This window comes from Lipophrys pholis, assembly GCF_963383615.2.
Source record: "Lipophrys pholis genome assembly, chromosome: 11".
Lineage (NCBI taxonomy): Eukaryota > Metazoa > Chordata > Actinopteri > Blenniiformes > Blenniidae > Lipophrys > Lipophrys pholis.
The window spans coordinates 18712152-18739453 of NC_137631.1; the positions used below are offsets into that span (position 1 = coordinate 18712152).

At 41.1% G+C, this 27302-nt stretch overlaps 2 protein-coding genes across 4 annotated transcripts in view; one reads left to right on the forward strand and one right to left on the reverse strand.

Moving 5' to 3' along the window:
* Positions 1-558: 558 nt before the first annotated feature.
* On the reverse strand, positions 559-26589 carry LOC308117232 (RNA polymerase II elongation factor ELL2; the record flags this gene model as incomplete). Its single annotated transcript, XM_080475968.1, is given in 13 exon segments — positions 559-1058; positions 1442-1486; positions 1611-1782; positions 2655-2718; positions 3363-3816; positions 4191-4305; positions 5919-6043; positions 7261-7502; positions 10813-10967; positions 11546-11673; positions 21875-21922; positions 26424-26574; positions 26576-26589. Coding segments are annotated over 13 exon segments (1824 nt in total). The 3' UTR covers positions 559-947.
* Positions 4124-27302, forward strand: part of fkbp16 (FKBP prolyl isomerase 16) — a 75730-nt gene continuing 52551 nt past the window's right edge. Inside the window, exons 1-4 of one of the 3 annotated variants that reach the window (XM_080475972.1) lie at positions 4124-4344; positions 17330-17375; positions 25458-25821; positions 26524-26906. The gene's annotated coding sequence lies outside the window, so the exon portion shown is untranslated. The remainder of the gene's footprint in view (positions 4345-17329; positions 17376-25457; positions 25822-26523; positions 26907-27302) is intronic. The other 2 variants (XM_080475973.1, XM_080475974.1) reach the window with 2 other exon arrangements.

Consider the following 27302-nt stretch of genomic DNA (forward strand, 5'->3'; position numbering starts at 1 on the left):
AGTACTGAGAACAGTCATTTTGTGGCATTCAGACATTTTGCGGAAATGAAAGAGGACGTAAGCACGAGGAGAAAACAAAACCTTATTAAACGGCACAGAGAGAAAGTCCTAACTGGTTTGATTTGAAATAATAGAAAGGAAGAATGTGTCTCGTGTATCAGGAGAGCTACAGGTGCATCTAAGGTGGATCATTTTACTATATAGATAATATATAATCATTGACTCTTGGAGATGCACCCGTACACCATGAATCAAGGTACATTTTAGAGTTTGGATTTTTCTATTTAAATTTTTTTCTAATTTTTATGGACGAACACTAAACTGAGTCAGACAGAGAGAAAAAACCTGAATTAAATCATTGTCTGATATTTTATGAAGACAGAAAAACTGTTCCTGGCATTTTACATTTAATTTCAACATGAGATTTTTTTTTCTTCTGAGTTATTTATGAATGAATATCAATAATCAACTTTTCATTAGCAGAAACAAAACTTCTTCTGTAATTAAATAAAGACTTTAGTAGTGTTAGTTTACCCCTAAGTTTGATTGTACCATCACTTTAATACTTAAAAATCAACTTTTTTTCTTTCTTTTTTTTTTTTTTATAGTTCTGACGAGAAAAAGGGGCATAATAAAATGTAATTAGGCAGGAAGGATCACATCTGTTGGCTTTCACTGTGTCATCTGACCATTTTACAGCAGAACAGAATCCAGCCGGCACGGCGATAATCACAGCGGAAATCCTTAAAGGGTAACATTTGATCACGAGTCGGTGGTCTCAGCCCACTTTTGAATAAAGAACCTTGCTCCTCGTATTCATTAACACTCTGAGGAGTAAAGTGAATAGTGTCTCTGCAACGTCAGGACCCAGCTGGGCCGGCTTTGGGTCCGTTTTCAGTCTTTTGGTCCAGTGGCCTTGCACCCCGCCGAGGAGTGAAAGCCATTCACTAAGAGAGTTCCTGTGCTCTGTCATAATCCGCGATCAGGCCTTTGATATGCGACAGTTTCTTATGAAGGTACTCGCACCGCTTCTTCTCTTCCCGATACCCGGGAAACTTCTGTGGAGGAGAGAAAAAAAAGCAAAAATGTATTCCGGATCAGCTTGTGGGGCCGTTCCACAATCTTCCTTCTGGAATCATTCACAGGGCAAACATAGAGGCACACAACCACACACACTCACATTCATAACAAGTTAGAGACACCGACTAACCTCATACACATGTTATATAGCTGATCGCAACACTCATACAGTCCTGCAAGCTTGGACTCAATGCAGGGATTTATTACTACATTACTATTACTACTATAAACTTGTGCAACTTGTTTTGGTGTTCCAAATTAGACCCAATAAACCCAGTATAAATAGTTTCCCCTGGTTTTCTGAGGCTCTTTTCATGTCTGATCTTCACATGAAAAAGGGTAAAACTGGAGACGTCCTTACTTTCTTGTATTTGTGATACTTCTGTAGTATTTGGTCCTCCATGAGCTGAAATGAAAACAGGAAATGAAAAAAATAAAAGCTGTTAGTGTGTGCTTCGTGTGAGCTGTTTTCTCTTTGTGGCTTTACTGGAAATGGAGCAGCTGAGGTCGACTCTCAGTCCAGACAGTACCTTGTACTCTTGTGTTCCCGGGGAGAGGGTGTTGATCTTTGAGCCCAACTGAACAAACATCTCTGTAATGGCCCCGATCCGGTCATGAAGAGCTCTGTATTCATCATACTCGGCACAGAAGTCCTCATTATATTTTTGACGCTGCTCCAGTGCTGTGATGGTGCCGTATTTCCTAAATAAAAACAAGGGGGAGGAGATGTTTTAACCCTTCATTGAATGAGAGTGACTATATTTGGTGACTTCCACAATGATTAGATAGTTGTGCTGAACACGGATATAGTTGCTGCTTTTGCAGGATTTCCTAAATATGTGGAAATATATGGCAATGCTTGACACCTCTTTTCTTTCAAAAAACATATTATACTCTTGGACAGCAATACTACAAATCTATAAAAAAAAAAACCCTTTGAGGTATTACTTCCATTTAAAGACATTTTTAAAGCTTTAAGCTGTTCACATTTACAACAGCTAACATGGAATGAGAAGGTCTTTTGTTATAGTGTTTATTTATTCTGAGAGAAAAGTCATCATCAAAAAAAAAGTGGTATTGAACGTACATATTGAAAGAACCCAGCCAATATTATCAAAGGAATGAAAATCTCGCTCTCAAAGTGTCTGATATGTTTAATATCGTTTACGTGGAGCAGCTGTTACTCAGTCTCTCCACTAGATGGTGCTGCACACCAATGAAATGAATGGCTTGACACGTCAGTGACTTCACAGCACGATGTGTTGACCAGATGTCAAAAAGCAACACATAAGATCATTTGTTTTTCCAAGCAATTCTCACTGACGTTATGCGACAGCTTATTTTGACACGTCTGTTGCTTCCTTCTATTTATACGAAATGTTTCGGAGCTTAACCGAAACCCACCGAGACATGCTGGCTTCTTTTACCAACACTCGTAAACGCCTCAGTGACCGACAATATCGACAACGAGCTGAATGACATGAGCCGTGGATGCAGTGACCATCGTGTGGATTCTTCAGTGATGAAGATTAGATAAATGACAGCTGAGGACATTTGGGTGATTTTAATCTTACATCAGATAGTCGGGTAATTCCTCTGCCGCGGTTCGATTAACAGGTGTTTTCTCTCCCTCATGGCCTGTAGACAGGAAAAGAACACACGTATTGGAAAAAAATAAAAATAAAAAATGTTAAAGCAATCTCCCAATGCAAATGTGGTTAACGCGCCAATCATATCAAGGCTGATGGAATGATTTATCACAGCCTCTGATAAGACATCTGATCCGAGGCGAGCGGTGACGCCAGCAGCGCCGGAGGAGGAGAGCAAAGCTTCCTGCTGACTCGCTCGACCGTAGGTCACCCAGCTGTTGCAGAGTCAATCATAAACAGACTGCAGGGTGGCAGTGTCCTAACTGCTGTCTCAGATTAAACTATATGGACTACTCCTCACTGACTGGCACAAACAACTGGAATCGAGTCATTTGTTCCCTTTTTCTCAAAGCAGTTAAAATCAAGTCAGCTGGACTTGGTTATGCGTCTTGGAAGAAACTTGAGTCAAGGATGAGAAAGCTTGTAAGACCAGAACGAGTTGACCTGGTTCCGTTGCTTCGAGATATCGCTCTGGTGAATTGAGAAAATACGGAGACATTTTGCATTTCGGTCGCTTTTTTTTTCATGCCGCACAAAATCGATATTAAACTGATGAATGACGGCACAGTAGAACATCCAAAGTGTGATATAACCTGGAAGAGACAATAGTTTCAGTGTCTTATTGCTGTTTACCTTTGAGATTTTCTTGATTCTGCTTCAGGTCCGGACTCGTCTCTATCCAGTCTGGTTTTAAGCGCTCCCGTTCCTTGTCTTTGTGTTTTTTGGACTTTTTCTTTTTATGCTGGCCGTTGGCGAGCTGCTGCTCAGTGCAAATGGAGGTGCTGTTGTGGGTGGCCTTGGGGCTGGGCGCAGTGAGAGCCGCTTCTGTTCTGTCCAGCTTTCGAACGGCTGACCCGTTAAGTTTGTGCGGCGAGCACAGGCCGTTTGGGCTCCCCTGAAGATGGTTGTTGGTTTTGTTGAACTCCATCCTGATCTGTTCACCAGAGGTTCCATGAGTAGGGAAGTTACGAGGCTCGTTGGCGTGACAGTCTGTGCGAGAGGGCGACTGCTGAGGCGGACACTGGTCGAGTAACCTCTGTTTTTTAGGGGTTTGATTGTTGGATGGGTCCAAAGCAAGTGGGCGTTTCTAGAGGGGAAAGAGAGCTCAGTAAGTATAAACTTTATAGACACTGTCAAAAGTTATATGTAACATTAAGTCGTTTTGACACACTAAAAACACGAGTAATATCTTTTCAGGCTCGGCCCAATGTGATACTGAATGGTCTCTGAGGACTAGTAATTGGATGATAACCAGTTCTTACTAAGAATAGTGTGACACATGAAGGATACTTAACTTCCTTAAAGGCAAACTATTTGTTTTATTCAGATCTAGGCTATATTTGATGTGACGTTTAAGGAAGTTCTATGTACCAGCAAAAGAGGAAATACTACATCTGTTCAGAGTGTTATTAAATAGAGCAGGTTGGGGAAATGAGAAGTCTTTCAAAGGGGAATAATTACCACTGAGAGGTTCTTGGCAGGACTGAGTCGTGAAGGAGAGTCCCCAGGTGTCTTGAGGAATGACTGGTTGGACTGGGGACTCTTCAGCTGGCTACTGTGGAGTGGATTAAGTTTCCTGGGCAAAGATCAAGAACACACTTCGGTCAGTCGGACGGTAGGTTATGAAAATTGCATCGGAGGGTGTGAAAGAGCAATTATCCTTTACGGTGACAGTCGGACTATTCTAGAGAATCTTGACACGTGACACAGAAGTTAACAATTACTGACATTAGAAAACTGCCAATCCTTTCGGTGTCGTGTCTCCTTGTAAGAATTCTTTGGATTTTTTTTGTTTTGTTTTGTGTCTGTGGCCATGCAAACTACGAGAGACAACCACAAAGTCTGAGCACAGTCCAATGGTAAGAACAATAGCGGCAGATTTAACCTCTGTGAGGCCAAACCCTTTTCTGGTAATCTGCTTCCTACAGCTCCTTCCTCAAACAGATGCCTCCACTGAAAGTCACTCTCCCCAGTGGCTTCAAACAACCCTCCTAATCATACAGTCGGCATGCACGGCTCTCAGAACCATTAAACTCGAACGTCATACAGTAGATGACGGTATAAAAAGAGCAATCATATAAAAAAAGAAAAAGGCCAAACGCATGAACAAACCGGTTGGGAAGAAAGCAGGAGGTCCCAATATATACAGCCCGCCGTAGCTTTATCACACTTGGCAAGCAGCTCGAGAACTACAATTGCAAGCCTTTTACACTTAGCAGGGGAGGTGAACGCGGGGGGTGGTGCAATCAGCCAACAGGACTTGCATATTTTCCAAAAACGCCCGTGAAGCACATGGCCAGCGTGTTTACTGGCAGGCGGGGGAAACGTCTGCGGAGAGGAAGCTCACCCTGAAAGGCTCAAGCTTTGCAACTCCGAGCCGTCCATGCTAATGCCACTTGGCAACACGGTGCGGGGGAATAGTTCCCCCTGCTTTGATGTGTCCATTAGTAGATTCATCGGCGCAAAGAAGTAGTCATTTAGAGGTTCCCCTTTCAGAATGATCACAGCAGACTTCGGCGTTAATTCATTGGACTTTCTGTATCAATGCCAGCGCCGTCACAAAGCATCCATCTCTTAGTTTTCTCAGAGTTATCTGCCCGCAGAGGTATCTTGGAAGTCCACATCAATGTGAGATGAACAGTTTAGGAAAAATAAAATAAACGTTAAGGTACCAGGTTTCACAGAGGTTAACCCTAATACAGTTTTTTTGTTTGTTTTTTTAAACTATGTGTGCTTTCATAACATATAAATGCAAAACTTTCAAGCACTGAAAATTCCATTGAGCGAGTTCGGGCCTCCAGTCACAAAAAAAAACGTTCGATGTTATGAAATGTTTAATCATTCATAGAGATTGTGGTTTTGGTTTTCATAACCGAAATGAAAAACAATTAAAAAAAGAAAAGAAACCCATCGATACAGGTTTTACCGCTTAAATGAAAAATGAAAGCTTTCTTTTTTTTTTTTTTAAATGTACATTTATATCAAGAGGTCACATATAATACTGAGGATAAAATATATAAAATTACATATAAATTTTTGATGGTTTTGTTGTTTTATATCTTAACCTTTATTGTGAATATTCATATTCACATTGTGCTGCACAAAATATGCAAACAGACAATAAAATGTAGAAGTCCATCGCTTAATGTATCTCATGAGTTTGTATACTGTGAGTAACTTCACTCTCACCTGATTAACAACCTGTGGATGAGTTGCTTCTCCTCCTCCACATATCCAGGCCAGTCCCTGTGGACGTGTCTGTAGAGCTCATCCTTCAGAGAGTAGCTGTGGTCTTTTGGATTCAGTTTCCCAACCTGAAAATTAAAAAACTGTGAAGTCAATCTCCAGAAAATAAATAAACCAACAACATAACACAAATAGATGCCAGTCCAAACTGGAAAAGCAACAATAAATCTAATTGTATTTCTAAACAAGTCCTACACGAGTCTGCTTTTTTTTTTTTTTTTTTATGGCGTAGTGGGCCTGTCTTTTTCTCTTTCATAAACATTGACCTTCAGCCGCCTGTTCCTGCTGATTCAAATCTACCCAAACCAACCGCTTTCATTTCTGAGAGTAGTCGGATCCCAGCTGGAGTCACCCCGCCTCTCTCCTGTCAAAACACAATCTTCCCGTCCAACGATAATTAAAGCACAGCCCTAATTACAGCTGCCAGCAGCGGCACCGTCTCCACTTGATGATTGCAGTGGGACACTCGAACATTGTGAGCGCAGGAAACACACATGCCTAAAATAAAACTGAACTGACACCACCTTTCTTTCTTTTCTTTTCTTTTTTTTTTTATAGTTTTGATCTGCGCAACTCTGAAGTAAACACAAAGATCATGTTTGTAGTGCTACACATGAAGAGCTGGCAATTTAGGTTGATATTTTATCAATCAATCTAAATGGCGTTAAACTTGATCAAAGGTACAATATAAACACACGACTACGTTGTCCAAAACAAATAAATAAATATATAAATAAATAAATAAATAAATAAATATTTATATCATTTAGTTTTTCTAATCAAATTGAGTTCAGTAAAAGAAGTGTTATTTATTTATCTACAAATAGATAATAAATATTAAATACAAATAAAACAAGGGTATTAAAAAAAAGATGTATTTCTAAAACAAATATGAAGTAAATCATATTAAAGAAATAAAAGTCATTTGGAAAATGTAAACAATAAATTAGCCAATAAGACAGCATAAATAAAATATTAACAAATGATAACTACATACCTTTAAATGGTTATTAAATAATATACATAACATAAATATTAAAAAAAATTCAGGAGTATGCATACAGTTTTGTGCTTTTGGCCGACAAAGACAATGTGAACAACATAATTAAAAAGTAAATATTCAATAAAATGAGCAAAAGTCATCAAGGAGAATGTGTTTATATAAGCAACTGAATTTGGACTTACAACCTTTACCACTTTGCATTTGTTTTAATAACTCGTTGCCTGTAATAATATTCATCCTTAGTCGGTAGTGTGTTGCATTGCAGTGGAGCAGATTCGTTACCTCGTCCAGCACTGAGGTCAGGTCAGCCTTGTCCTTTGGAGTGGCCCGCTCCCTCTCCAACCACAGCAGCAGCTCAGGTTTCCTGTAGGGCTTTAAGGCCAGGAGATGGATGATACGATCCCTCAAGGGTCGGTGTGCCACAGGGCTGGGAATCAGGCTCCTCTTGTTGCTCGGGGAGTGCTTGTTGCTGCTATCTGAGCCTGATACCAGACCCTGCTTCCTCTGGACCTTCACACACTTGCCTAAGATCAACACAAAAGCGACAGTGGTTTAACTATTGGAAGACGAAGGCCAGTTTCTTTTTGATCAGTGAGAACTCACTTCAAAATCTTACAAAGCAATAAACTCAAAATGCGTTTTTGAACTGTCATTAGTCCAAAAATAAAACTGAAAGAAAGCAGTGAGATTATAATCAATCAGATAAACATGATTCACATACACTGACTTTATCCGCTAATAGCACAGTCAACATATTATCCCTAATCCTGTCCTCAGGCCAGATATACCATATCACTTTCTAATTTTGAAAGGCAGACCTACACATGAGTGACAGTGCATGTTATTTTTCATTGTCCCACTCAGTGGTAATAAAATCAGCTTCATGAAAATGCACAAGATGCAGCTTGTACAGTATCACAAGCCCAGACTAAGAAAATTGGTTCACATGCATCAAAACCCTGTGCTCACATGCTTCTCTCCACGAGCGTGCCGAGGCGGTGGAAAACAGTGAAAGGGCTAGATAGTAGGGTTAACCCGCTGCTGAGTAAACAGAAGAGCATGGAAACTAAAACAACTAGCACAAAGAGGCCCTTTCTTCCTGTTGCAGGACTAATTCAGTTGGACCCGGGCAGGCAGTGCTTATAGATATCTGCAGACTGTAATCTCATTACAACTGTAAGCCATACTTTGGAGGTTGCTATAGGTCAAAAACTACCAGTGCTCTCACAAGGACTTCATGCTGACCATGTCCACACGCAGTTTTACTACACAATAATAAGGTTAGGAGTGTGTACACTGCATGAAAGTCCATTTGAAATGTTTCCTTGTAAGGCTCAAAAGATTCGCAGCTTGCAGGAGCTTGTTTCAACATTCACCTCGAAGCCGCTGGTGAAGAATTTAGGTAAACATCATTTTATGCACTGGAACAACCTGCAGTGCAACATTTCCAACAAGCAGCTACTGGAGCCATTATATCAGAGTAATAAATCAAAGCAGCTGGTTCAAAGTGGCGCGACAAACAAGAACGCTTTTGTGACATTTGCAGGCATATTTATGAGCAATGACAAATATTAAAAGTAGCAACAGCTCACATCTGTATATGATTATCATGAAAAAAAAAAAGATTTAAAGTATACAGAATATTTTTATTTTTTCAATTTAAATAAAAAGCCTAAACTTCCCAGAGCCAGGGCTTTTCCAGGTGTGCGCAAAATGTCTTCCGCCTGCTTGTCAGTTCGCTCTTTCCACTGAGTGCAACCAAATGTTAAATCATACATTATTATCTGAATTGTGGACATTTTTCTACAGCAACCTGTAATTGGGACTTGGTGTATGGACTTTTTCTATGATGAGGGTCACATTACTGTACCATAAAAAGACGGCAAGTCACCACAAAACGACCGAGCGCTCTCCAGTGCATGTGGCACATACTGTGATCCATAGCCCATTTGTTTTCTCTCCCTGGGACAGTCCAGAAGAAGGCAGGAACGGTCAGTTAATAGACGTGTTTACGCAAAATGGGATGTCCTGTGAGTGCATTTCTGTAACCGAGATGTCACGTCTGTTTGAACATTTATTTGTTGAAAACGTGAGTATAAGCCCCAGAGAGACTAGTTCTTCACTAAAACGTGGCACTTAATAGTAAAAGCTGACTCCAACAACAAGTGTTTTAAATGTTATGTCCTCTGCACGGCATGTTTCCAATCGTCAAGTCTCAAATAAACAGGCTTTTAAGCTTATTAATAGCAAGAGCAGAAATCAGTGGGGAGAACAAAACAGGTCAGGACCTCTTCACTGAGGAAAATATGAGGTCTGCTCTTCAAAATATGTCATTTTAAAGCTATTGATAATATAAACAAATGCCAGTGAGGCCAAATGCAATATAATATATTTATAAATTTGAGATAATTAAAACGTCCCCCATCATCTGCCTTTTTGTGGTTCGGTAATTGACGGCAGCCCTGTGTGACTTGCAGTGTAACAGGATGAGTAGTAAGTCGTTGATAAGGAAAGTTCACACAGGAAATGTATCAGAAAGTTTTCAATAGAGTCTAACATGATGACCGAACCAGGACGCTTTTCATTCGCATTATTCCTTTGCGGTTTTCTGCATAATGTGGCAATCGCACCATCAGCCCAGATACTAGAAATATTAATCATTGGTTAACTATTCAGATCATTTTTTTCAATAGTTTCATAGCGAAGGTAGTGGTGGTGCGATCCAAGCCAATGCAACTTGTAGTTTTTTTTATGCCGCATGCCCTTCATGTCAGAACCAGGATTTGAACCCAGATTGAAGATCTTCAGAGGAGAAGCAGTCATTTCATGGGATTTCCAGCCGTGATGAAGGCCTCAAACAGTTAATTAGTAGAGATAAAGTGCAGTCAGTTTAAAATTGTACAGAGGTGACAACCGTGTTCCAGGCAAAAAAGAAGCACAGAGAAAACATGTAATTGTAAAAAAAGAGAAAAGAAAAAAAGATCTTTCTCAGTAGGCACAGGTTGTATTGCCGCCTTCTTTTTTAAATTGAAGAGGTTCGTGTGTCACATGCATGACTGTACTTGTGCAACAACAGTAAAATGTGTTCGCAGTGGCTTCATGTATTTTACAAGCAACATGAAAATAGTGATTATATAACTTCCATACACAGGGAAAGTAGAAAAATGTAATAAAAGAAATGACTGGCATATTGACAGAATCGTTTATGTACATAATAATGTTCAACGATAAAGATAATTGATATTTAGGAATAGGATATCCAATAGAGGTTTATGTTGTTGTGATTATATCTTATAAAACTTGGGTCAGAAAGAGTGTGTATTTCTGTCGAACTCAGTCGTAATAACGTTACTGCACTGAAAAAGGGAAAATAGTTGGAAACAGTTGGAGCAACTTAATTGAATTGCCTCACCTAAATGAATGAAGTTCTTCCAACTTAAGTTCATGAATTGTTTTAAGTTCAAAGAACTTGATTCATTTAGGTGTTACCAAGTGAAGCAATTCAATTAAGTTGCTCCAAGTATTTTCTTGTTTCCGTGTCGGAGGCAGGCTGCCACAGTGCCGAGGCGATCTGGTCCAGGAAAAAGCAGCATTACTTGAAAAAGAGGCATTGCTCTCACATGGAGAGCTGCCACACAGCACCTTGATCAATGATTCTAACTTCACCACTGCAGGGTAATTATAAGCAGGATAAAATGGTAAAATGTGATAGTTGAGGTGATTTTTAAGGATTTTGACTCTGCAGTTATTTGTCCTTGGTTCTTAAGTGCGACATGACTGGAGAGTACAGTGAATATAGATACAGCTTTTGGGAAAAATAAAAAAGAAGCTTACTTGGCCCTGGCTTGATCTCGATTGCCGAGCGGCTCCAGATGTCCTTCTCCACCTGAGACATGCGCTCCCGGGTTGTCTGGTAGGAGTCGTCTGTGGCACACACCGTGATCTTGTCCTGAATGCTGCCCTGGCCCTCCAGGTGATCCCTGCCCTCCCTGCATGAAGGAGGAAAAGGATAAGAGAAGTGTGGTCACATTCAATTGCCTTACCATTTGTCAGAAATAGCATTTGGGGGGGGGGGACCTTTTGCACATGTGCTGATTGATGAATGTGTGTTGCTTGGCAAAAGTAGTGTGCATGACCTACACCCCCCCCAAACTCAAAAATGGCATTTGAACTCTTTGCTATCAACCATTAGGTTGTGTTTTCTGACACGAGAAGCCGGTTCGGTGACTGAGTGCAAATTGCAGTCCAGAAAAAAAAAAAAAATGCAAGAAAAATTTGAAGACTAACATGCAATTAAAGCAACTCTGAAGTGACCTTTTAACCCCACAGCCACAGCTTTAAAACTCTGTTCTCGACTATTACTGGTCACACCGTCGCGATCAGTCACGGCAGCCTTTGGGTATTTTGGTAGTTGAACATAGCCCGACAGTGGTACTGACTGTTGTTGTCGCACTGTTGAAAAAGGCAGGGCACTGTTTGGCTGGGCCCCGCGGTCTCGGTCTGACACCAAATTTACTACAAATTCCATTTGTGGTTGACTGTGGAAAGAGTTATGTGTGCTACTTACCCTGAGACATACTGGTGAATGCAGTCGAAGCTGGACTGAGGCTTGTCTTTGCTGTCACTGGATAGGTAAAATGAGAAGACTCTGAATCCGTCTGGAGACTCGGGAGTTGGCGCTGGGATCTTTACGTACTGTGTAAAATAAAATTTTTTATCACATTAATAATAGAGAAACGCAGAGAAATTAATACAGAATCATCCTTTGGAGCGATATAACCAACAGCTTTTACATAAGCACGGTTCTGGTAATGTTTAACTTTTAATAGTTTTACGGTGTTCCCTGACTTGCTGGAGTTTTTGTGCTCGCATTGCTAATTCCAGTGGCCTATTATGTAAGAAGCATGTCTTATCGCTCCTGCTGTAGTCTGAACTTGTTGGAGAACCACTCACGGTGGAATAACACTGCAGGAAAGACAACTTTTTTCATTTGACGTCTAAGTACTATCACAGCACATGCTGCAATAGGATTACTATTGTAAAAACACATCACCGGTAGGGTAAACGTAACCTGTTTTTTGTTTTTGTTTTTCATGCAATACATCTGACTTTAAAGAAAGAAACAATAAAAAATAAAAAAAACATTTGGGTCATTCAAGGATGATGACCTGGAGCTAATCTTAGATGAAGTGTTTCTAAAAGGCAAATAACACAACAGTAATTTCGACGTTCAGTCTTTTTTTTTCTTTTTCTTTTACCTCTGCTGTCAACCGTTTTTCTATCACAGTCTATGGCTCCCTACCAACAAACAAGCCACTGGGTTCGGTGAAGTCTATCTCTGCTAGAAACCTGTTACATAAAATGACCTAAAAACCCATTTCGACTGAAAGGATAGTACAACACAGAAAGTCATTAACCAACAGGTAATATGTCCTTTAATACATGCAGGGTAGTGGCTCCATTATATATTGCCTGCAGCTGTGTTTCAACCTGGACGGTTAAGGACTGCTGTTGATGGAGTGCCCTAGATTCGGATCGAGCCAGTTATCGTCCATCTTTTACAAACATGAATATGTGTTTACGGTATTTTTTATCCTGTGGCGGCTCCCCACTTTTCCCACCATATTTGCAGAACACAGAGTGGACACCTCAGGCCGAAGCACGGAGCCACTTTTAACTGCAGGTCTCAAGGAAAACAAACGTCAGTCAGATGAACTTGAAGCTGCTTCTTTCGTCGGCAGTCGTAAGTTGATTGATTACGAGTTGACTGACTGAGAGCTCAGCGCTCCTGGCAGATGTGGCAGGCAGGACTATAGCTGTCACAAATGCCCAGTCATGCAGCAAAGCCATAAGCAGTTTTTTTTTTTTTTTTTTTGCAGCATGGAGCCAATAGACTGCTCCTCTCCCCGACACCCCTCCTCCTTTAAAACAACCCAACGAATGCCATTCACCCTGCCCCCCATCCGCCTCCAGCTTCCCTTCATGTGCACAAGTCCACCCATGTCAACACAAAACGCAACGCAGCTCGCCTGAGACACACAGCTGACCATTAATTTTGACCTATTTGTGTCTGACTGTTAGCATGAAGTGGTGCAGAGTCCTGCATACGCCCGCCGTAGGTTTCACGCTAATTACCAATGATCAACCACAAAAGCATCAAAGTGAGCAGGGACAGGAGGCAGGCCGTCTCCTCGGGAGCCATTACTTTGAAAGAGTGAAGTCGTACCTTCCACAGCCAATATAAGATGTGACTACAACAAGGTTATTGACACAGCGAAAGACATGCATGGGAACTGCATTCAAACGTGTGTTTAAAAGGAGAAAGCTGCTAAACAAAAGCATGGCGATGGGGATGAGCGTGCACCAACACACATTCAGCATTGCAATAGTGCCACCACGTCCCCTCTTTCAGTTGATGGCAGCAGTGTGAGCCCCCTCCAGCCACGCAATAGCTTTGCCTGTCAGCTCCATCCATGCCGCCGTGCACACTTCACATTCTAATTCTAATCAATGTCACTCAGGTCAGACTGTTCAGAGGTCGGCCCCATTTCATTCACAGCTTCCTTCTCAAGCTTCAAAACCATATGTCATTTAACCCATGAGTTCCCAGTGCCTGACTCCATAGGGAGGGCCTCGGTGTCTAACCTGAGGATCACTAACTCAGCTCCGAGTGTGACCCCAGCACGGTAAACCGAAGCCGATCATTTGATCTGATGGAAAGATAACCGTTCACTTATCCGCAGTCACGTAGGAAGACAGATTGGGAAAGTGACCAGATTTGGTAACACCCACATTTCAGCTCGTTTCTTCCGATTAATGACAGTCACAGCTTACAAAAGGTGCATTAATCACTGGGATGATTATTCTGTCTCGTTCTAGATATTGCGAGACCTACAGAAGTTGTGAAAACGAAGATTCACCTTGGCAATAAACAGATATTATAAAACAAACAACATTATTTCTTACTGTTCATCTTAGTTAGTTTTTAACATTTGAAAGTCAGTAAACACATCTTTGATTATTTTGTAAATGGATGATCATATTTGTAGGTTTTTACTCAGAATTACACTACTTACATTATTGCAAAAGTGATCCCTGTGGTAATTTCTTCAGGATCTTTTTTTTAGGAAGTCAATAACGGTCACATTTCCAAATGGTGTTGTTTGTAACAACCACATTCTTTGATCATGTCTTTGGACTTGCTGACAATTCTCCCCTGGAATATGAGCAACCTTTAAACAGCCAATATCAAGGAACAAGTCCTCACTGTCCCATGACGTTCTCTGTCATGATAACCAACATTTAATTAAACATGCCCATGTATTGCCAATTCAACCATCAAAATATCACTAGCATATATTGGACAACATTGCCTGGCCCCCGAGTCTCAGTTTTGTTATTTAATCATTTGTTGAGGACGTTGAGGCTCTTGGTTGTTATGGCAGCTTCATCATCATGTTTCCCGATAAGTTGATGTGTTTTTGCATCCTAACAAGTTAACCCAACTGAACAACTACCCCCTGACACGAACGATCAGAGCATTTTCTCGCTGATTTCACACGTTCAAATACACTCATTACAACAGCCAACATTTCATCATCACACCGGGTGAACTCTACACGCACCTTTGATGTGTTTAGTCAACGACACCACTTGTGCCAACAAGTTTAACAGCCTGAAGCAACTGTCAGTCAAGTCATAGGTGTGGATTTACATAGAAATGCTGAGTCATACACATCTCCATATGGAGCTTTGACCAGATCCCCTGTGGGTCTGGCCTCTTTCACACTGCAGGCAAATGTGACCCAATTCAGATTTTTTTTTACTCACAAGTGACCCATAACCGACCTGTTTAGTGGCCGTGTGAAAGCACCACGTCGTCTTATGCGCATGCGCTCTGGGGCCCGAGAACATCCGGTCCGATCGCGTTCACGCGGCAAGTCGCGTTTGAAATGATCACGCCAAAAAATCTGATCCCAGCAAAAAATCTGAACTGAGCACCAACTGTCTATGAATGGACAAAGGCAGACAGCGAACTAACAATCCTCAATAAAAAGCGAGATACAAAAAGTGAACCCTGGACATATTTTTTTACCAAAATAGCTTCAGACGTAACCATAGCTTGGGGATAGTAGTTAATTGCTGAAAGAAAAGGCCCCAGTACTACCAGGTTCAAGGGCTGGTAAGTCATGTACACACATGTCAGGGACAGAAGCTCTGGTTACATGGCTAACTGCATGCATTTCTATAAGTGCAGTGACTGTAAAGTGGTCTTTAGAGCATTTCTGAGCTGCTGAATGTCTTGCTCACATTCAAATAGCATTTATTTCCACATCAATGCTTTGAGTGAATGGCACGAAGATTACAGCAGTCTGTTGAATAGAATAAATGCTAAGGTCCTGACTTTATAAACCAGGTATGACTTTCCATCTGTCATATAGCAACGCTTTATTCTTCTTTCAGTGTTATGGGGCTGGAACCCATTCCAGCTATGGACCACAAGCATAACAATAATATCTATTGAAGCGTTTAAAAGCATTTTTAAAAGGTATCTGTGTTCTAACACTTCTGTCTATTCAATTTATGATCACCACATTGCTGCAAGTCACTAATGTTTGGGGGAGAAAATCCCTATTAATGCCACAATATTTGTTTAACTCAGAATGAGGTTGAATGTTGAAGCATTTAATTTTCAGATTAATTAATCAGGGAAAAGCTTAAATGAGTACTATGATAATCACACTGTCCTATTAACATGTGTCAGTTTATTAAAAAAAAAAACTGAGCGGCTTAAGCTGAGCAGCGTGTGCCATAATTCTTCTCGTTATCATGTCCCGGGTGAAGTGAAGCTGTCGGACAGTCCTCAGCGTTCTGTCAGTGTACCCCCCCCCCCCCCCCCCCCCCCCCTAGCATAGTGGCTAATACAATAACTGCCTCTGTGGATGCACCCCAGCCACATCTGCTACTCCAGGCACTGTGTGTTTGGAGATGTCAAATACTTTCAAGCTGTTTTAAGGTGTGAACTGGACTGGAACAGAAAATCTTGGCAGGGGGCAGAGCAGTTGAACAAGGACAAAGGGCACCATCGCTGATGTCCTCGTAAAACTTCATCTGCAACTCCTCGAGCGTGATTAAACTTCTCATCTTTGATGAGGTTAAACAGAGTTCTTAACCCTACAATTTGATGATAAAAGAGGGGGGGAAGAAAGGTTTGTTAATGAGATCTGCTTTTACCCAGTACTGTGCTTTGTGCAATCCAAACATCTGTAGGGAAAGATGAGAGGATAGTTTTTCTCTCTGTGTCTTTCCTTCCTTTGCTCTGCAGACGAAAAGTGAGAAGGCAAGGTTCCCAGTCCTGGTATTTGGCGTGGCAGTACTGAGATGGAAGCAGGCGCCTGAATATGTGATTTACTCTGAAGTCTTTGCCTCCTGCCCCTGTCTGTACTGACACTAGTTACCATTGTCTTCCCTTCTGAGCCTACTCAGCCATAGCTGCTCTGTGAGCTGCCCGTCTTTTGTTCTGGCTTCTTCCCCCACAAAGCTGAGTGCAATGGCCTGTCGGCCCGCCTGGATTATTCATGAACAGCAGGGACGTGTGGCTGTGTGTTGTTGGGTGGTAAAGGGAGGGATTGGGGGTTTGGGTGTATGCATGGAGATGGGGATAGATGGGGGTGGCAGTGACTCCCAGTAGATCCAGTGCATGAAGGATGGCCCTAAATAGTCTCCCTTTAGGAATGTGCAACTCAGTCAAGAAGAGGGGGATGGAGTCTGGCTGGAGGAAGTGTATGTGGTCATATGATTCCCTTTTCATTCAGGCTGACAAGGTAGTGCAGAGTTATCATATCTAATGTAATGGTCACATTTCACCAAATAATAGAAAACGTTCACGTATCAGCCATATTTCAGTGAAGCAAGTGTGTTGACCACGAGAGTCATAGAAACATAAAGATTAGATTAATCATTCCCATTCACTGTTCTCACGCTCTGTGCAGCATGATATACAACACCATTGTGACACACCGGTACAAAACAAAATGATTCAGACCTCTTACAGTCTAAACCATATTTCCAGTGAGCCTGGGTGGATGTTGTGGTGATGCTTGAGGATCTATTCATTGAGGGGGGTTGGTAGATACAGGAAAAGCAGAAAGAGGGGGGTGGGGACTGACAGGAGTTAGTGTGGGGATATGGGGATGGGCAACTGTCGAGCAACCCCCCAAGGCCTGCCTGTTATGCCAAGCAGAATCAGTCTATTTTTCCAAGAAGCTGGGGCTAATCTGTCAACCTCAACAAACACACTCCGCCTCTACAACCCTGACACCCCCACCTTTTTTCTTTTTTTTTTTTACAGGTGCTTTCTTCTTCAGTGACCACACTCAAAAGCCTCCAATTATATTGTAAGTAAGGGTGTTTTTCCTCCTCATTGCAACAGTTATTTAAATCAATCGGACACACTCAGGTTGCGTGTCATTTTGCAAATTTATTCCAATGTTAGCCTTACCTTTGTGTATGGGAGTAACAATGTTTGTGAATCAGGGGGTCCCCTATTACTTGTTGGTTATTAGACCTCAGATGCACTAACACTAGTAATACGTTTCCCCATTACACTGGAGCAATCGCACAAACCACTTGGAGCTCTGCATTGTACTGTACTCTCATTACTGGACTTTTCTCTCCACATGGGTAGCCAGTCTTTAATCCTCTAACAATTCACAGATTGTGCATTGGAAAGTATATCCAAACCTTATTAACTTGCAGGGAAACTTGAACAAAGAGGGTAAAATCCAAGACAGGCACCAAGTTAGGCCAAATCAGTTTGCACGAAACATATGCAACATACAGGTGCAAGGAAAGACAGCACTATTAGTTTTTATTTCTCTACACATTTATTACTGTTTATGAGGAAATTTTAATTTTTAAATCTTCAAACTTCCCAAACAGCTTCATGTTACATACAGTGTGATTGCTCTGACTGAAACAACTTTGATTTTTATGCCACATCACAGGAAATATTCATCACCTGCATAAATTGTCATACTGTACATACTGTAATCTCTCGTCTCTCCTTTTGTCACACCCTCTTTCCTTTATCGTATTCCTATCTGGTTGCTGCTGCTCGCATTTTCCTAATAACCACAACTCCAAGACTCTTTATAAACTATACAAAATTCAAAAACTTCCAGAAATTAAAGAATGAAAGCTTTGTGTCTGTAAGTTAGTTACTAAATTAGTTCCACAGTTACTGTTGAACTTAGAACTTCTACATTGATTGCTATGTAACTGCAATGTAACTGCCGGACATTGAAAATCGAAGTTATTATGGAAAAATTGACAGAAGCCCTCATCAATTGCACATTTTTCTGGGACAATTTCACAGCCATGAAGTGTAAATAGACCTCCTAAATATAATTACAGTCATAAGAGATTTATTGCAAACATTCATCAGGCAGGGATTTGCTGTTGGTGCTTCCAGCCAAACGCTCACCAACAACGGTACCAACAGCAGCCAAGAAAACGATATCAACATCTGCATGTTCCATAAATTCTCCTAATTAATCTGTGAGTTTTCTACTCACAGCTATTTTCTGTTTCCCAGGGTAGCAATTAACATATTTAGCTCTAATGGTTTGGGATTATCTTGGAATTTAAATAAACAACACAGAGAAGCCATAACTGTACGTCTTTCACTATTGCTTTATTCTCCAACATGGTGTCATCTCACCGCCTGCCCAGTTTGTACTACTGATTTAATTTACAGCCCTCCTGTAACCATAAAAAGAAAAAGGATTCGAACAGAGCCTCACTTAGAGTTTTGTCCTTCAACTTGAAACCAAACGAATAAAGTAACAACAAAGGAGCAAAGTGAAAAGGTTCTTTTTAACTGTTGGGTTTCCTCAGACCTGTTCCTAAAATATACAGTATGATCTAAAAATCCTAAGGCCAACTGCCTCTGCGTAAACAGTGAGAACTCAGATGAGCGGAGAACACGGGAACCTTTGCCTCGCTTAACACATCTGGATGAATAGAGCGGCGTGTGCCCTTTCAGAAACACGTGGGACAACGCTCCCTCTCACTGCTGTGCCACTGGGAGAGGACGACTCTCAAACTGCATTCCTGTTATTGTTATTGTAATTAGCTTCCACATTTAAAAAAAAAAAAAAAAAAAAAAAAACGGGGAAAAAAAATAATGTGCGCATGCACACATACACACTGGGAGAGTGCACAAGCTTATTTGGAGTGGGAAAGCGAGGCGAAGCAAAAGCGGTGTGGTGGCGGGGGGTAGAGTCAGAGCAGCCATGTGTGAGATAGAGGCCCTGATGTCTCTCAAGGATTCAGCCTAGGCATGGGGTGAAATGGCACAATAATCAAGAGGGCAGGCGGGAGGGAGCCCAGGGGAAGCTCTGCCTTCACACACACTTGTCATGAGAATATCTTTAAAAGCACCTCTACATTCCCCTCATCCCAGCACCAGTGCCTTAATGTGACAGCTGTGCACATAAAAACAGACAGGGCCATAAACAAAAACAATTACTCTGGCAACTGCAATCCAACATTTATGAACTGAGGAGGAGAATGAGATGAAAGTGATGTCACACATGACACAGCACAACACACTATTAAAAGCAATGTCCATGCTCGCTATTGCAATATTATGCTCATAAAACATTTATTCTGTGCAATGGTTTAATACGGAATCACCTGAGAGCAGGCCACAAGTCTGCAAATAGCTGATATTTAATGTTTGGTATTTTTTAGGGGAGTATAAAGGAAAAATATATCAACAGTATGAGAGGTTTGGACATTTAAATAACAAGCAGTATCACACTTCATTTATATGATTTCACCAGGATGGATCCAACAAATAAAATCTAAAGACAAGGATCATTTCTAACTAAATGGATATAGATCATGCAGTAAGCCAGTGGTGTTGCCAGCCCCGAAGGAAAATAAGCACTGAGATGTGAAATTCCAGACCATGGGAACAGAGACCGGCTCGGAATTATTCCCTAATCCCTGTGATGATTTCCAAGTGATCCAGAATTTAATTTCTTTTCAACTTTAAGCTTTAATGAAATGTGAAAATCATGTTCCCTCTCTTTACGTATTTCTTTATGGTTGCATCACAGCCCGCAGTTCTTTTTGAAAATGTTTCTCGCTCCTCCAGATGCCAGTTATTGATCACTTCGCATTCAGTTCACTCTCCATCAGTGTCACCCGGTTTTAGCTCTGCTCACCCTGCCTGAACCAGTTAAAGTAGGGGTTAGCGAGATTCAGCCGGTGCCTTTCATTGCATGATTTTAAGCTTGGCAGACAATTTACAATTGTGCAGGCGAATGCCGCGGGGACAGACAAAAAGAACCCGAAAACCTCAGTGTGCTATTTCTTGATAGAAGCCCTGGCCCCCGACACCGCTGAGCCCTGGAGTGATGCCAGGACAGTGATTTAAAAAATTCCTCTGGTTTTCGTGGCCCCGTGAGTGCCCCTTTACAGGAAGAGTGACATGAAACCAGTAAGTGCAAAGATTAGAAAGAAGTAGTTATGGCTTCTGTGATCAAGCTCTACAGTTGGCAGCTGTCAGTGGCCACATGACCTCTTGAACCTCACGCTGCTTTCGGGGAAGCGATGAGCCCTCACAAACGCTTCTCCGGCAAATAAAGCCCAGTGGAATACCTGCCTCTGAGATGCTGGAGGCCTCCATCCCACAAAGACAGATAGTGGATTTCCTCTGGGCTTCCTGCATGCCAGACTGCCATGTTCACCAGCATCCTCCCCCCACTAACGGCTTAATCTGGCCTCCCCCACCACCACCAATGGTTGCAGCTACCTCATTAATGCCCCATTGTCCAGCTCGGGGAGTATTGTTGGAGGGGGAGGGAGCCCATGCCTGAATTCCGCAAAGCAATTTGAATATGTAATGTGCCATCCAAGATATAATCACCAAATCCTATTCGGTGATTAAAGCACACTTAAATTGCACCCACTTAACATTGCTTCACAGAAAGACTTCTCTGAGCAGGTTGAGCTGCAGCTCACTTTACAGATGTTTCATGACGTGTTTACATACGTTATTTGTGTTTTGAACTAATTTTGAGAATGAAAAAAAAAAAGAAATTCCAGTGCTCGTGGATCATTACTGCGTTCAGCTCTTTCATGTCTGCACAGAGACAACAGGCACTGAGACATGGGGGCTCCCTGGGGTTTGCCAACACCCCTACCTCCTCCCCCTCCCAGAACAAAGCTTCCCCAGTTGCGAGCCTGACCCAGTAACCTGGCTAGCAGCCTGGGGGTATAGCGTACCCTGTCTTAGGGGCTTCCAGGGCCCATGTGAGCTCACAGGGCTGGCATTTGTGTACAGAGCAAAGTCACTTTCGTCAATGCAATCGGCTCTTGCAGGGATTAGAACAGCTCCTTTTAGACTGGGCTGATTGTGTGGTAAATGTGTAGTAGCCTAGCAGGCAGTGCTGGGGAGGGTGTAATACTGGCCCGGCTAATCTGACTGGACACAGGCATCTTTCTTTACAGCCGCTTCACTGGAATGCCCTCTTATTTCCCGTACCAAGTGTTTTTTCTACTTTTTTCTTAAGCTTGTGTACATTGCTCAAGTTCACACACAGTGTAGGAAATATGACCCAACACAATGTGACTGACAGCTGCCATATGTCATGGCAATACCTTGACAATAAAACCATCCAGAAACAAAACAGTCCACCAACTATCACACTAAGATTATCCAAACATTAGAAAAGTTCCATGTCCCACCTCTTGATGGATGCACGCACACGATTATCAAATACGATGTCTGTAGGAATTGTCAGAAGTGTGCTTCTCAGCAAATCAGAACTAATTAGAGAGTTCAGTTTCTATGGCATTAGGGAGAGTATGCAAAACATCTTACCCCCTGGCTCCCCTTGAAGCAAATCGCTGGCTGATTTGATAGTGATGCCTGAGGAAAAGATGGAGAGAGAGAGAGAGGAAAACGTGGTCAGTCATTCACAAATCATGTTCATCCTTAATCTAATGGACAGCTCATACATTACGAGGGAGAACGCGTCGCCATTGTTCCCGATCTGCTCGGTGTATTTTTTTCTTCTCCCAATAAAAGATGAAATGAGGCTCAGTCAATTTCATAGCCAGAATGTTGTCATCCATTCAATTTTAACTGGATAGATGAGAATGTAAACAGATCGACTTTTGTTTGAGGAAACTTTTCTCCTGTCAGTCACTTTGCTGGTCTTTGGTTTAAGTCCTCATCAGGTTAATAAAGACAAATCAAACAAATGCTAAAGAAAGACGGAGGACCTTGTAATCGATTCCCTTTCATTGACGTACTTTCACCAGCCTGCTCTGTAGGATCACAGTGTACCTGGCTGAAGCCCCTGAACTTTATATCACCCCCTCCCCCTGCTGATAAAAAAAACATGGAGATCATGAAAAAAAAGCGGCTGCCTTTGAGGGACACGATACATGGTTAATAAGATCCAGACTATCATCCGTGAAGTACAGCTGTGCCTGAGACTGACAGGACTTTTAATTTATTATTAATAGTTTGGGGAAATGTCTTCCCTATTGAGTAGTATTTTGATTTTCTTCATCACCCATCAGTTTTTAATATTCAACGGCATGATAAATATTGAAAGATATCATGTTGCATATTGCATGCATATCCATTCAGGTAATATTTAGAAATGGTCAATGGCATTATAACTGTAGAGAGCTCGGTATATCATATTCAAATTAATAAGTTATGTCATGTCGGTTCATAAATGTTAATAGATGGTTTCCAATACTTTATAGCTCATTTATTTCTGAGAGTAAGAATTTATTGTTTTTGTCATGCTTAAAAATCAGTTTGGCTCATTTATCCTCCTCCAGCTGTAACCCATTAATCCATTAGGTAACTTTTTTAATTACAGACATGAAGGCTCATTGGAGACTGACATATCCATAGGTTTATATTGTTAGATCGTTCACATTTATAACAGCCTTAAAAGAAAATAGGTCAAAGAAATTACAGCTTGGTAATTTACCACTGAACACCGAAATAAAGTATTAAGTTGAGTTAAAAACTAATCTACATTAATAAATACACAAGTGAAGCTCTAAAATTGAAAAAACAGTTTGAAAACTTAAATTGGGTCAAATCGTGAAACTTCCATGTGTTTATGATTTATGATATATCAATGGAATATTTTAAACCTTTTTGGTTTATCATCAAAATAAAGACATATAGGACTTCAAAATACTCGAATGCTGGATAAGATGGGATGTTTTTCTAATTGTAAATCTTTATTAGGATCATAATACAAATGCTTGTATATGCGAATGAATTCACTACAATTAATATGCAATTGAGTGATTTCAATGTTTCAGTCGTTTTCTTTACAGAGATGTCACCGATTTTGTTTCTGAAATATATTTTTTTCCATACAAAGACAGTATCAAAACAAGAATAACTCTTCATGTAATTTGTCGTGGGAATGATAAACAGAGATGAATCCACAAATGTTAAATTGTCTGTTTATGCAATGAAGGAACTCAATTAATTCATATTTACATTATTATGTTTTGTAAAGCAGAAGTAGCAGCCATTATAAAGTTCTACTGTGATTATCGCTCGGTGATTGTTGTCTTTTTTTAAATTTTTCATTTGTATGTGCTGAAAAGTTCCCTGTTTGTTGGTTTTAGAAATGTGAATATTTGCTGGGTTTCTAGGTTTCTCATATTGACTCCTTGGATTTGTATGAAACAGTGATTACGACACCATTAATGGAATGGCCATTGGTTAGGATAGATCTTAAAGTGTAGCACTAAGTTGATAACGAAACTGTCCCATTTACATAACAAGCCTATTTTAGGTTTTACATAACTCTCTCCACGGTTACAGGAATAACATGGTTCCAGGTGTGTCTCAAAATAAATTACAGTCCAATGGAAAAGTTCATATTTCTCACAATTTCATCCCAAATAGGACATTTGTTTATATTTTAGATTTATCTCTGCAACTGACGTATTTTAAGTTGTTTTCAGTTTCACCCTTGGTAATTGTAGCATACAGGTTGTGAAAATTAAAAATACAGTATTTTGAAAGTATAGTTCAATACAACTTACTTAAAAGAAAATTTCTTGGAAATCACAATTGTCACAATTGAAGTTTTACAATTGCTTGAAACATATATGTTAGGGGTGGAGAACTTACTGACAAAATAACTACTTTTTAAAATATTCCTATATTTGGTAAAACACCTGTGCTTTTCATGAATGCTAAAAATACAACTCATTGATCTTAAACTTATTGAACTATGAGATCAGTTCAATGTTTCAAATTTTTTTGTGTGCAAAAGTGCCACCGCTTTTTCTTCTCAAATAAAGATAAGGATCTTGTTTCATATTTATATCCATTTTAGATTTGTTAAACAAATTGAAGATATCAGCTTTGGCTTTGATAGTCTGGATTCAAGCCAGAGTGGAAACGATGATATAATAAACAGAACCTTGTCCCGGGAGTCATTGTAGCTCAAACGACATTTACTCTTATTATTACTTATTAGTCTTATTAAGTCTAAAATGGTCGCATCCTGCACATTACTGGCCATTATGACATAACTGGTTGTGTCTATCACCTTGGCTCACAGAGCTAATTGTTACCTTACAAAATTAGAGTTTCAAAGTGGAGAGTTAATCTAAAAAAAAGTTATTATTTACTTATTTAGGCTCATATTAATCCACTATAGAACTTAGCGGTTGATGAGATCTTTTGTCCTCTGTGCCATCTTTGTGTGCAACATTTCCCTACCTGTGCTGCCACTCTTATTGTTATTCTATCTTATATGTGTAGTTAACCTATTACTGCATCTATTATTGTTTACTATATTTTAATTACTTTAAAAAATCCTTTCACATTTGCAACTGTGAATTTATTATTATTATTATTATTATTATTATTATTATTATTATTATTATTATTATTATTGTTGTTGTTTTGTGAGCTGCTTTCCAAAGAGAGCTACAGCAGCTCCGAACTAAAAATCGTGTTACAATTGTTTGTAAATCTTTTTTATCAAGAGATCATTACAAATGAGCAAAACGCGTCATCTCAGGTCTGGGTCGTCAACAGTACTGCTACTTTTTCATGATTACAAGTTATGACGGTATAAATAATTGTAAAACAAATCAACTTCTCTCTTTTTAGATGGTCTTGTGAGCTCAGAAAGTCCCTGAGTTGTCGTGCAGTGGTGTAGAGAGGTGGTGTGTGTGTGTGTGTGTGTGTGTGTGTGTGTGTGTGTGTGTGTGTGTGTGTGTGTGTGTGTGTGTGTGTGTGTGTGTGTGTGTGTGTGTGTGTGTTTCTTTTTTCCTCGGTTGGTCTTGGATTTGGAAAACTTTTTCTCTCTCTCTCTCTCTCTCTCTCTCTCTCTCTCTCTCTCTCTCTCTCTCTCTCTCTCTCTCTCTCTCTCTCTCTCTCTCTCTCTCTCTCTTCGCAGAGAGCTCTCCTCTCCTCCTCCTCTCCTCTCCTGCCTGCTGTGGGCTGGAGGAAGCTGTCAGACTCTGGGAGTTTTACTGGGCCGCGCAGGCCAATGAGCTCCGGAGATGGGCGGGCTTCCAGGCGTGGAAAGGGCAAAAAAAAAAAAGAAAAAAAGAAAAGAAAAAAGGAAAGAGAGAAAAAAGAAAAAAGAAAAACAACAATACACCAGAGCACAGCAACAACTTGCGAAGTCTCTCCACAGAACTGTGTGGACCACCACAGCTGACCCCCCACCCCCCAACCACCACCACGCAGCAGAAGAAGTTGTTTTGACGGCTCAAGGTGGAAACTCAACTCAATGATCCAGTCCTGCAGTCATAACTGTGAGTCTGTCTTATCAAGTTCTGCTCTGGGAAAGACCACTGGCATAGACTAAATCATCTCTAATCTACTTGGACCTTAAAAACCAAAGCAGTCGAACAATAGAAGAGTTCAATAACTGTTCATAAATGTATTCCTGGAGAGCGGCTCACACATTACAAACTGCTTTAACATGATCGGACATCTACATATGTCAAATGTTCCCATGTAAAGCAGAGACATGATCACGAACCTCTTGTCATGTGGACAACTTTAATCATCCCCCCCCCCCCCCCCCCCCCCCCCAGAGATTCCTGCAGGAAACAAATAATATTTAATCCAATCTACAATAAAGTCTCCCGGATTGTCACAATAAATCAAGCCTCGTCTGTTTTCTCCTGTAACAAGCCAACATGAAACCAAGCCACCATGGCCACAGTCTGCGGAAGTATTCTAACTTTGCCCCTCTTATTTATCTGCCTTTAAAGAAATGGGAAAGGCAACATCTGTGATTTCACATACAGTTCCCGGAGAGTTGGGAGGCGATTATGAGAAATAGACAATATAGACCGAGGAGAAAGACACACAAGCCGCAGAGTTGAAAGCTTGATATTTCTTGTCTTACCTTCAGGTTCTGATAGGCTTCGAGGGTCCGGATGGCGGTGTCAGTGAGTTTGACGTGGTAAAGAGTTTGATTGGGGTTGTTTTTGTTGATTTGGCCACAGGAGAGACCATACCGATGCTCCTGTCTCAGCGCTGCCATTTCTACAACTGAAGGCTATTGGCGACATCCTGCCGGAGACGTCACAGCGGAGAGGACGAGGGGGCGGGGCCAGCGCGCGCACACTTCCATACAGGGACACACACACACACACACACACACACACACACACACACACACACACACACACACACACGTACACACACGTACACTCGCATACTCTGAGAATGGTAAAGTAAATACTCCAAACTACAAGTATTTGACTTTCCAGCTCGCACACCCCGCTCGCCCGAGCCCTGCCAGCCTGCCAGTCTGTGTTTATCTGCTCTTTGATCTATTCGGGCTCTGCTGGTCGCTCCAACTTGTTTTCCTCCAGCTGCACTTCTGGTAAATATACTCCTGTGCATTTTCATTGGAGCGCACACAACGTGTCCAGGAGGCATGAATACACATATCAAACAATAGATAACAACATGCATGTTTGTTTACTTTTTCTCCTTACATCGCCGTACATGAGATGTATTGATACTGTTAAAAGGTGTTTATATCAACGCTGAACTCCTTAAGCACAGGCCACACGGTGGACCAGGCGTTAGAGCTGTTAGTCGTGGGTTCAGATACTGTCTGCACTGTTCTGTGTGGAGTTTGCGTGTTCTCTGTGGGTTTCCTCCCACAGAACCCCGCAGCCCAGAACAGGACAGAGCAGTACAGAAGATGGATGGATGGATTCTCTAGAATATTCTCTTTAAAATTGTTCAGCAGGCCTTCTTTGTAGAGGGCACA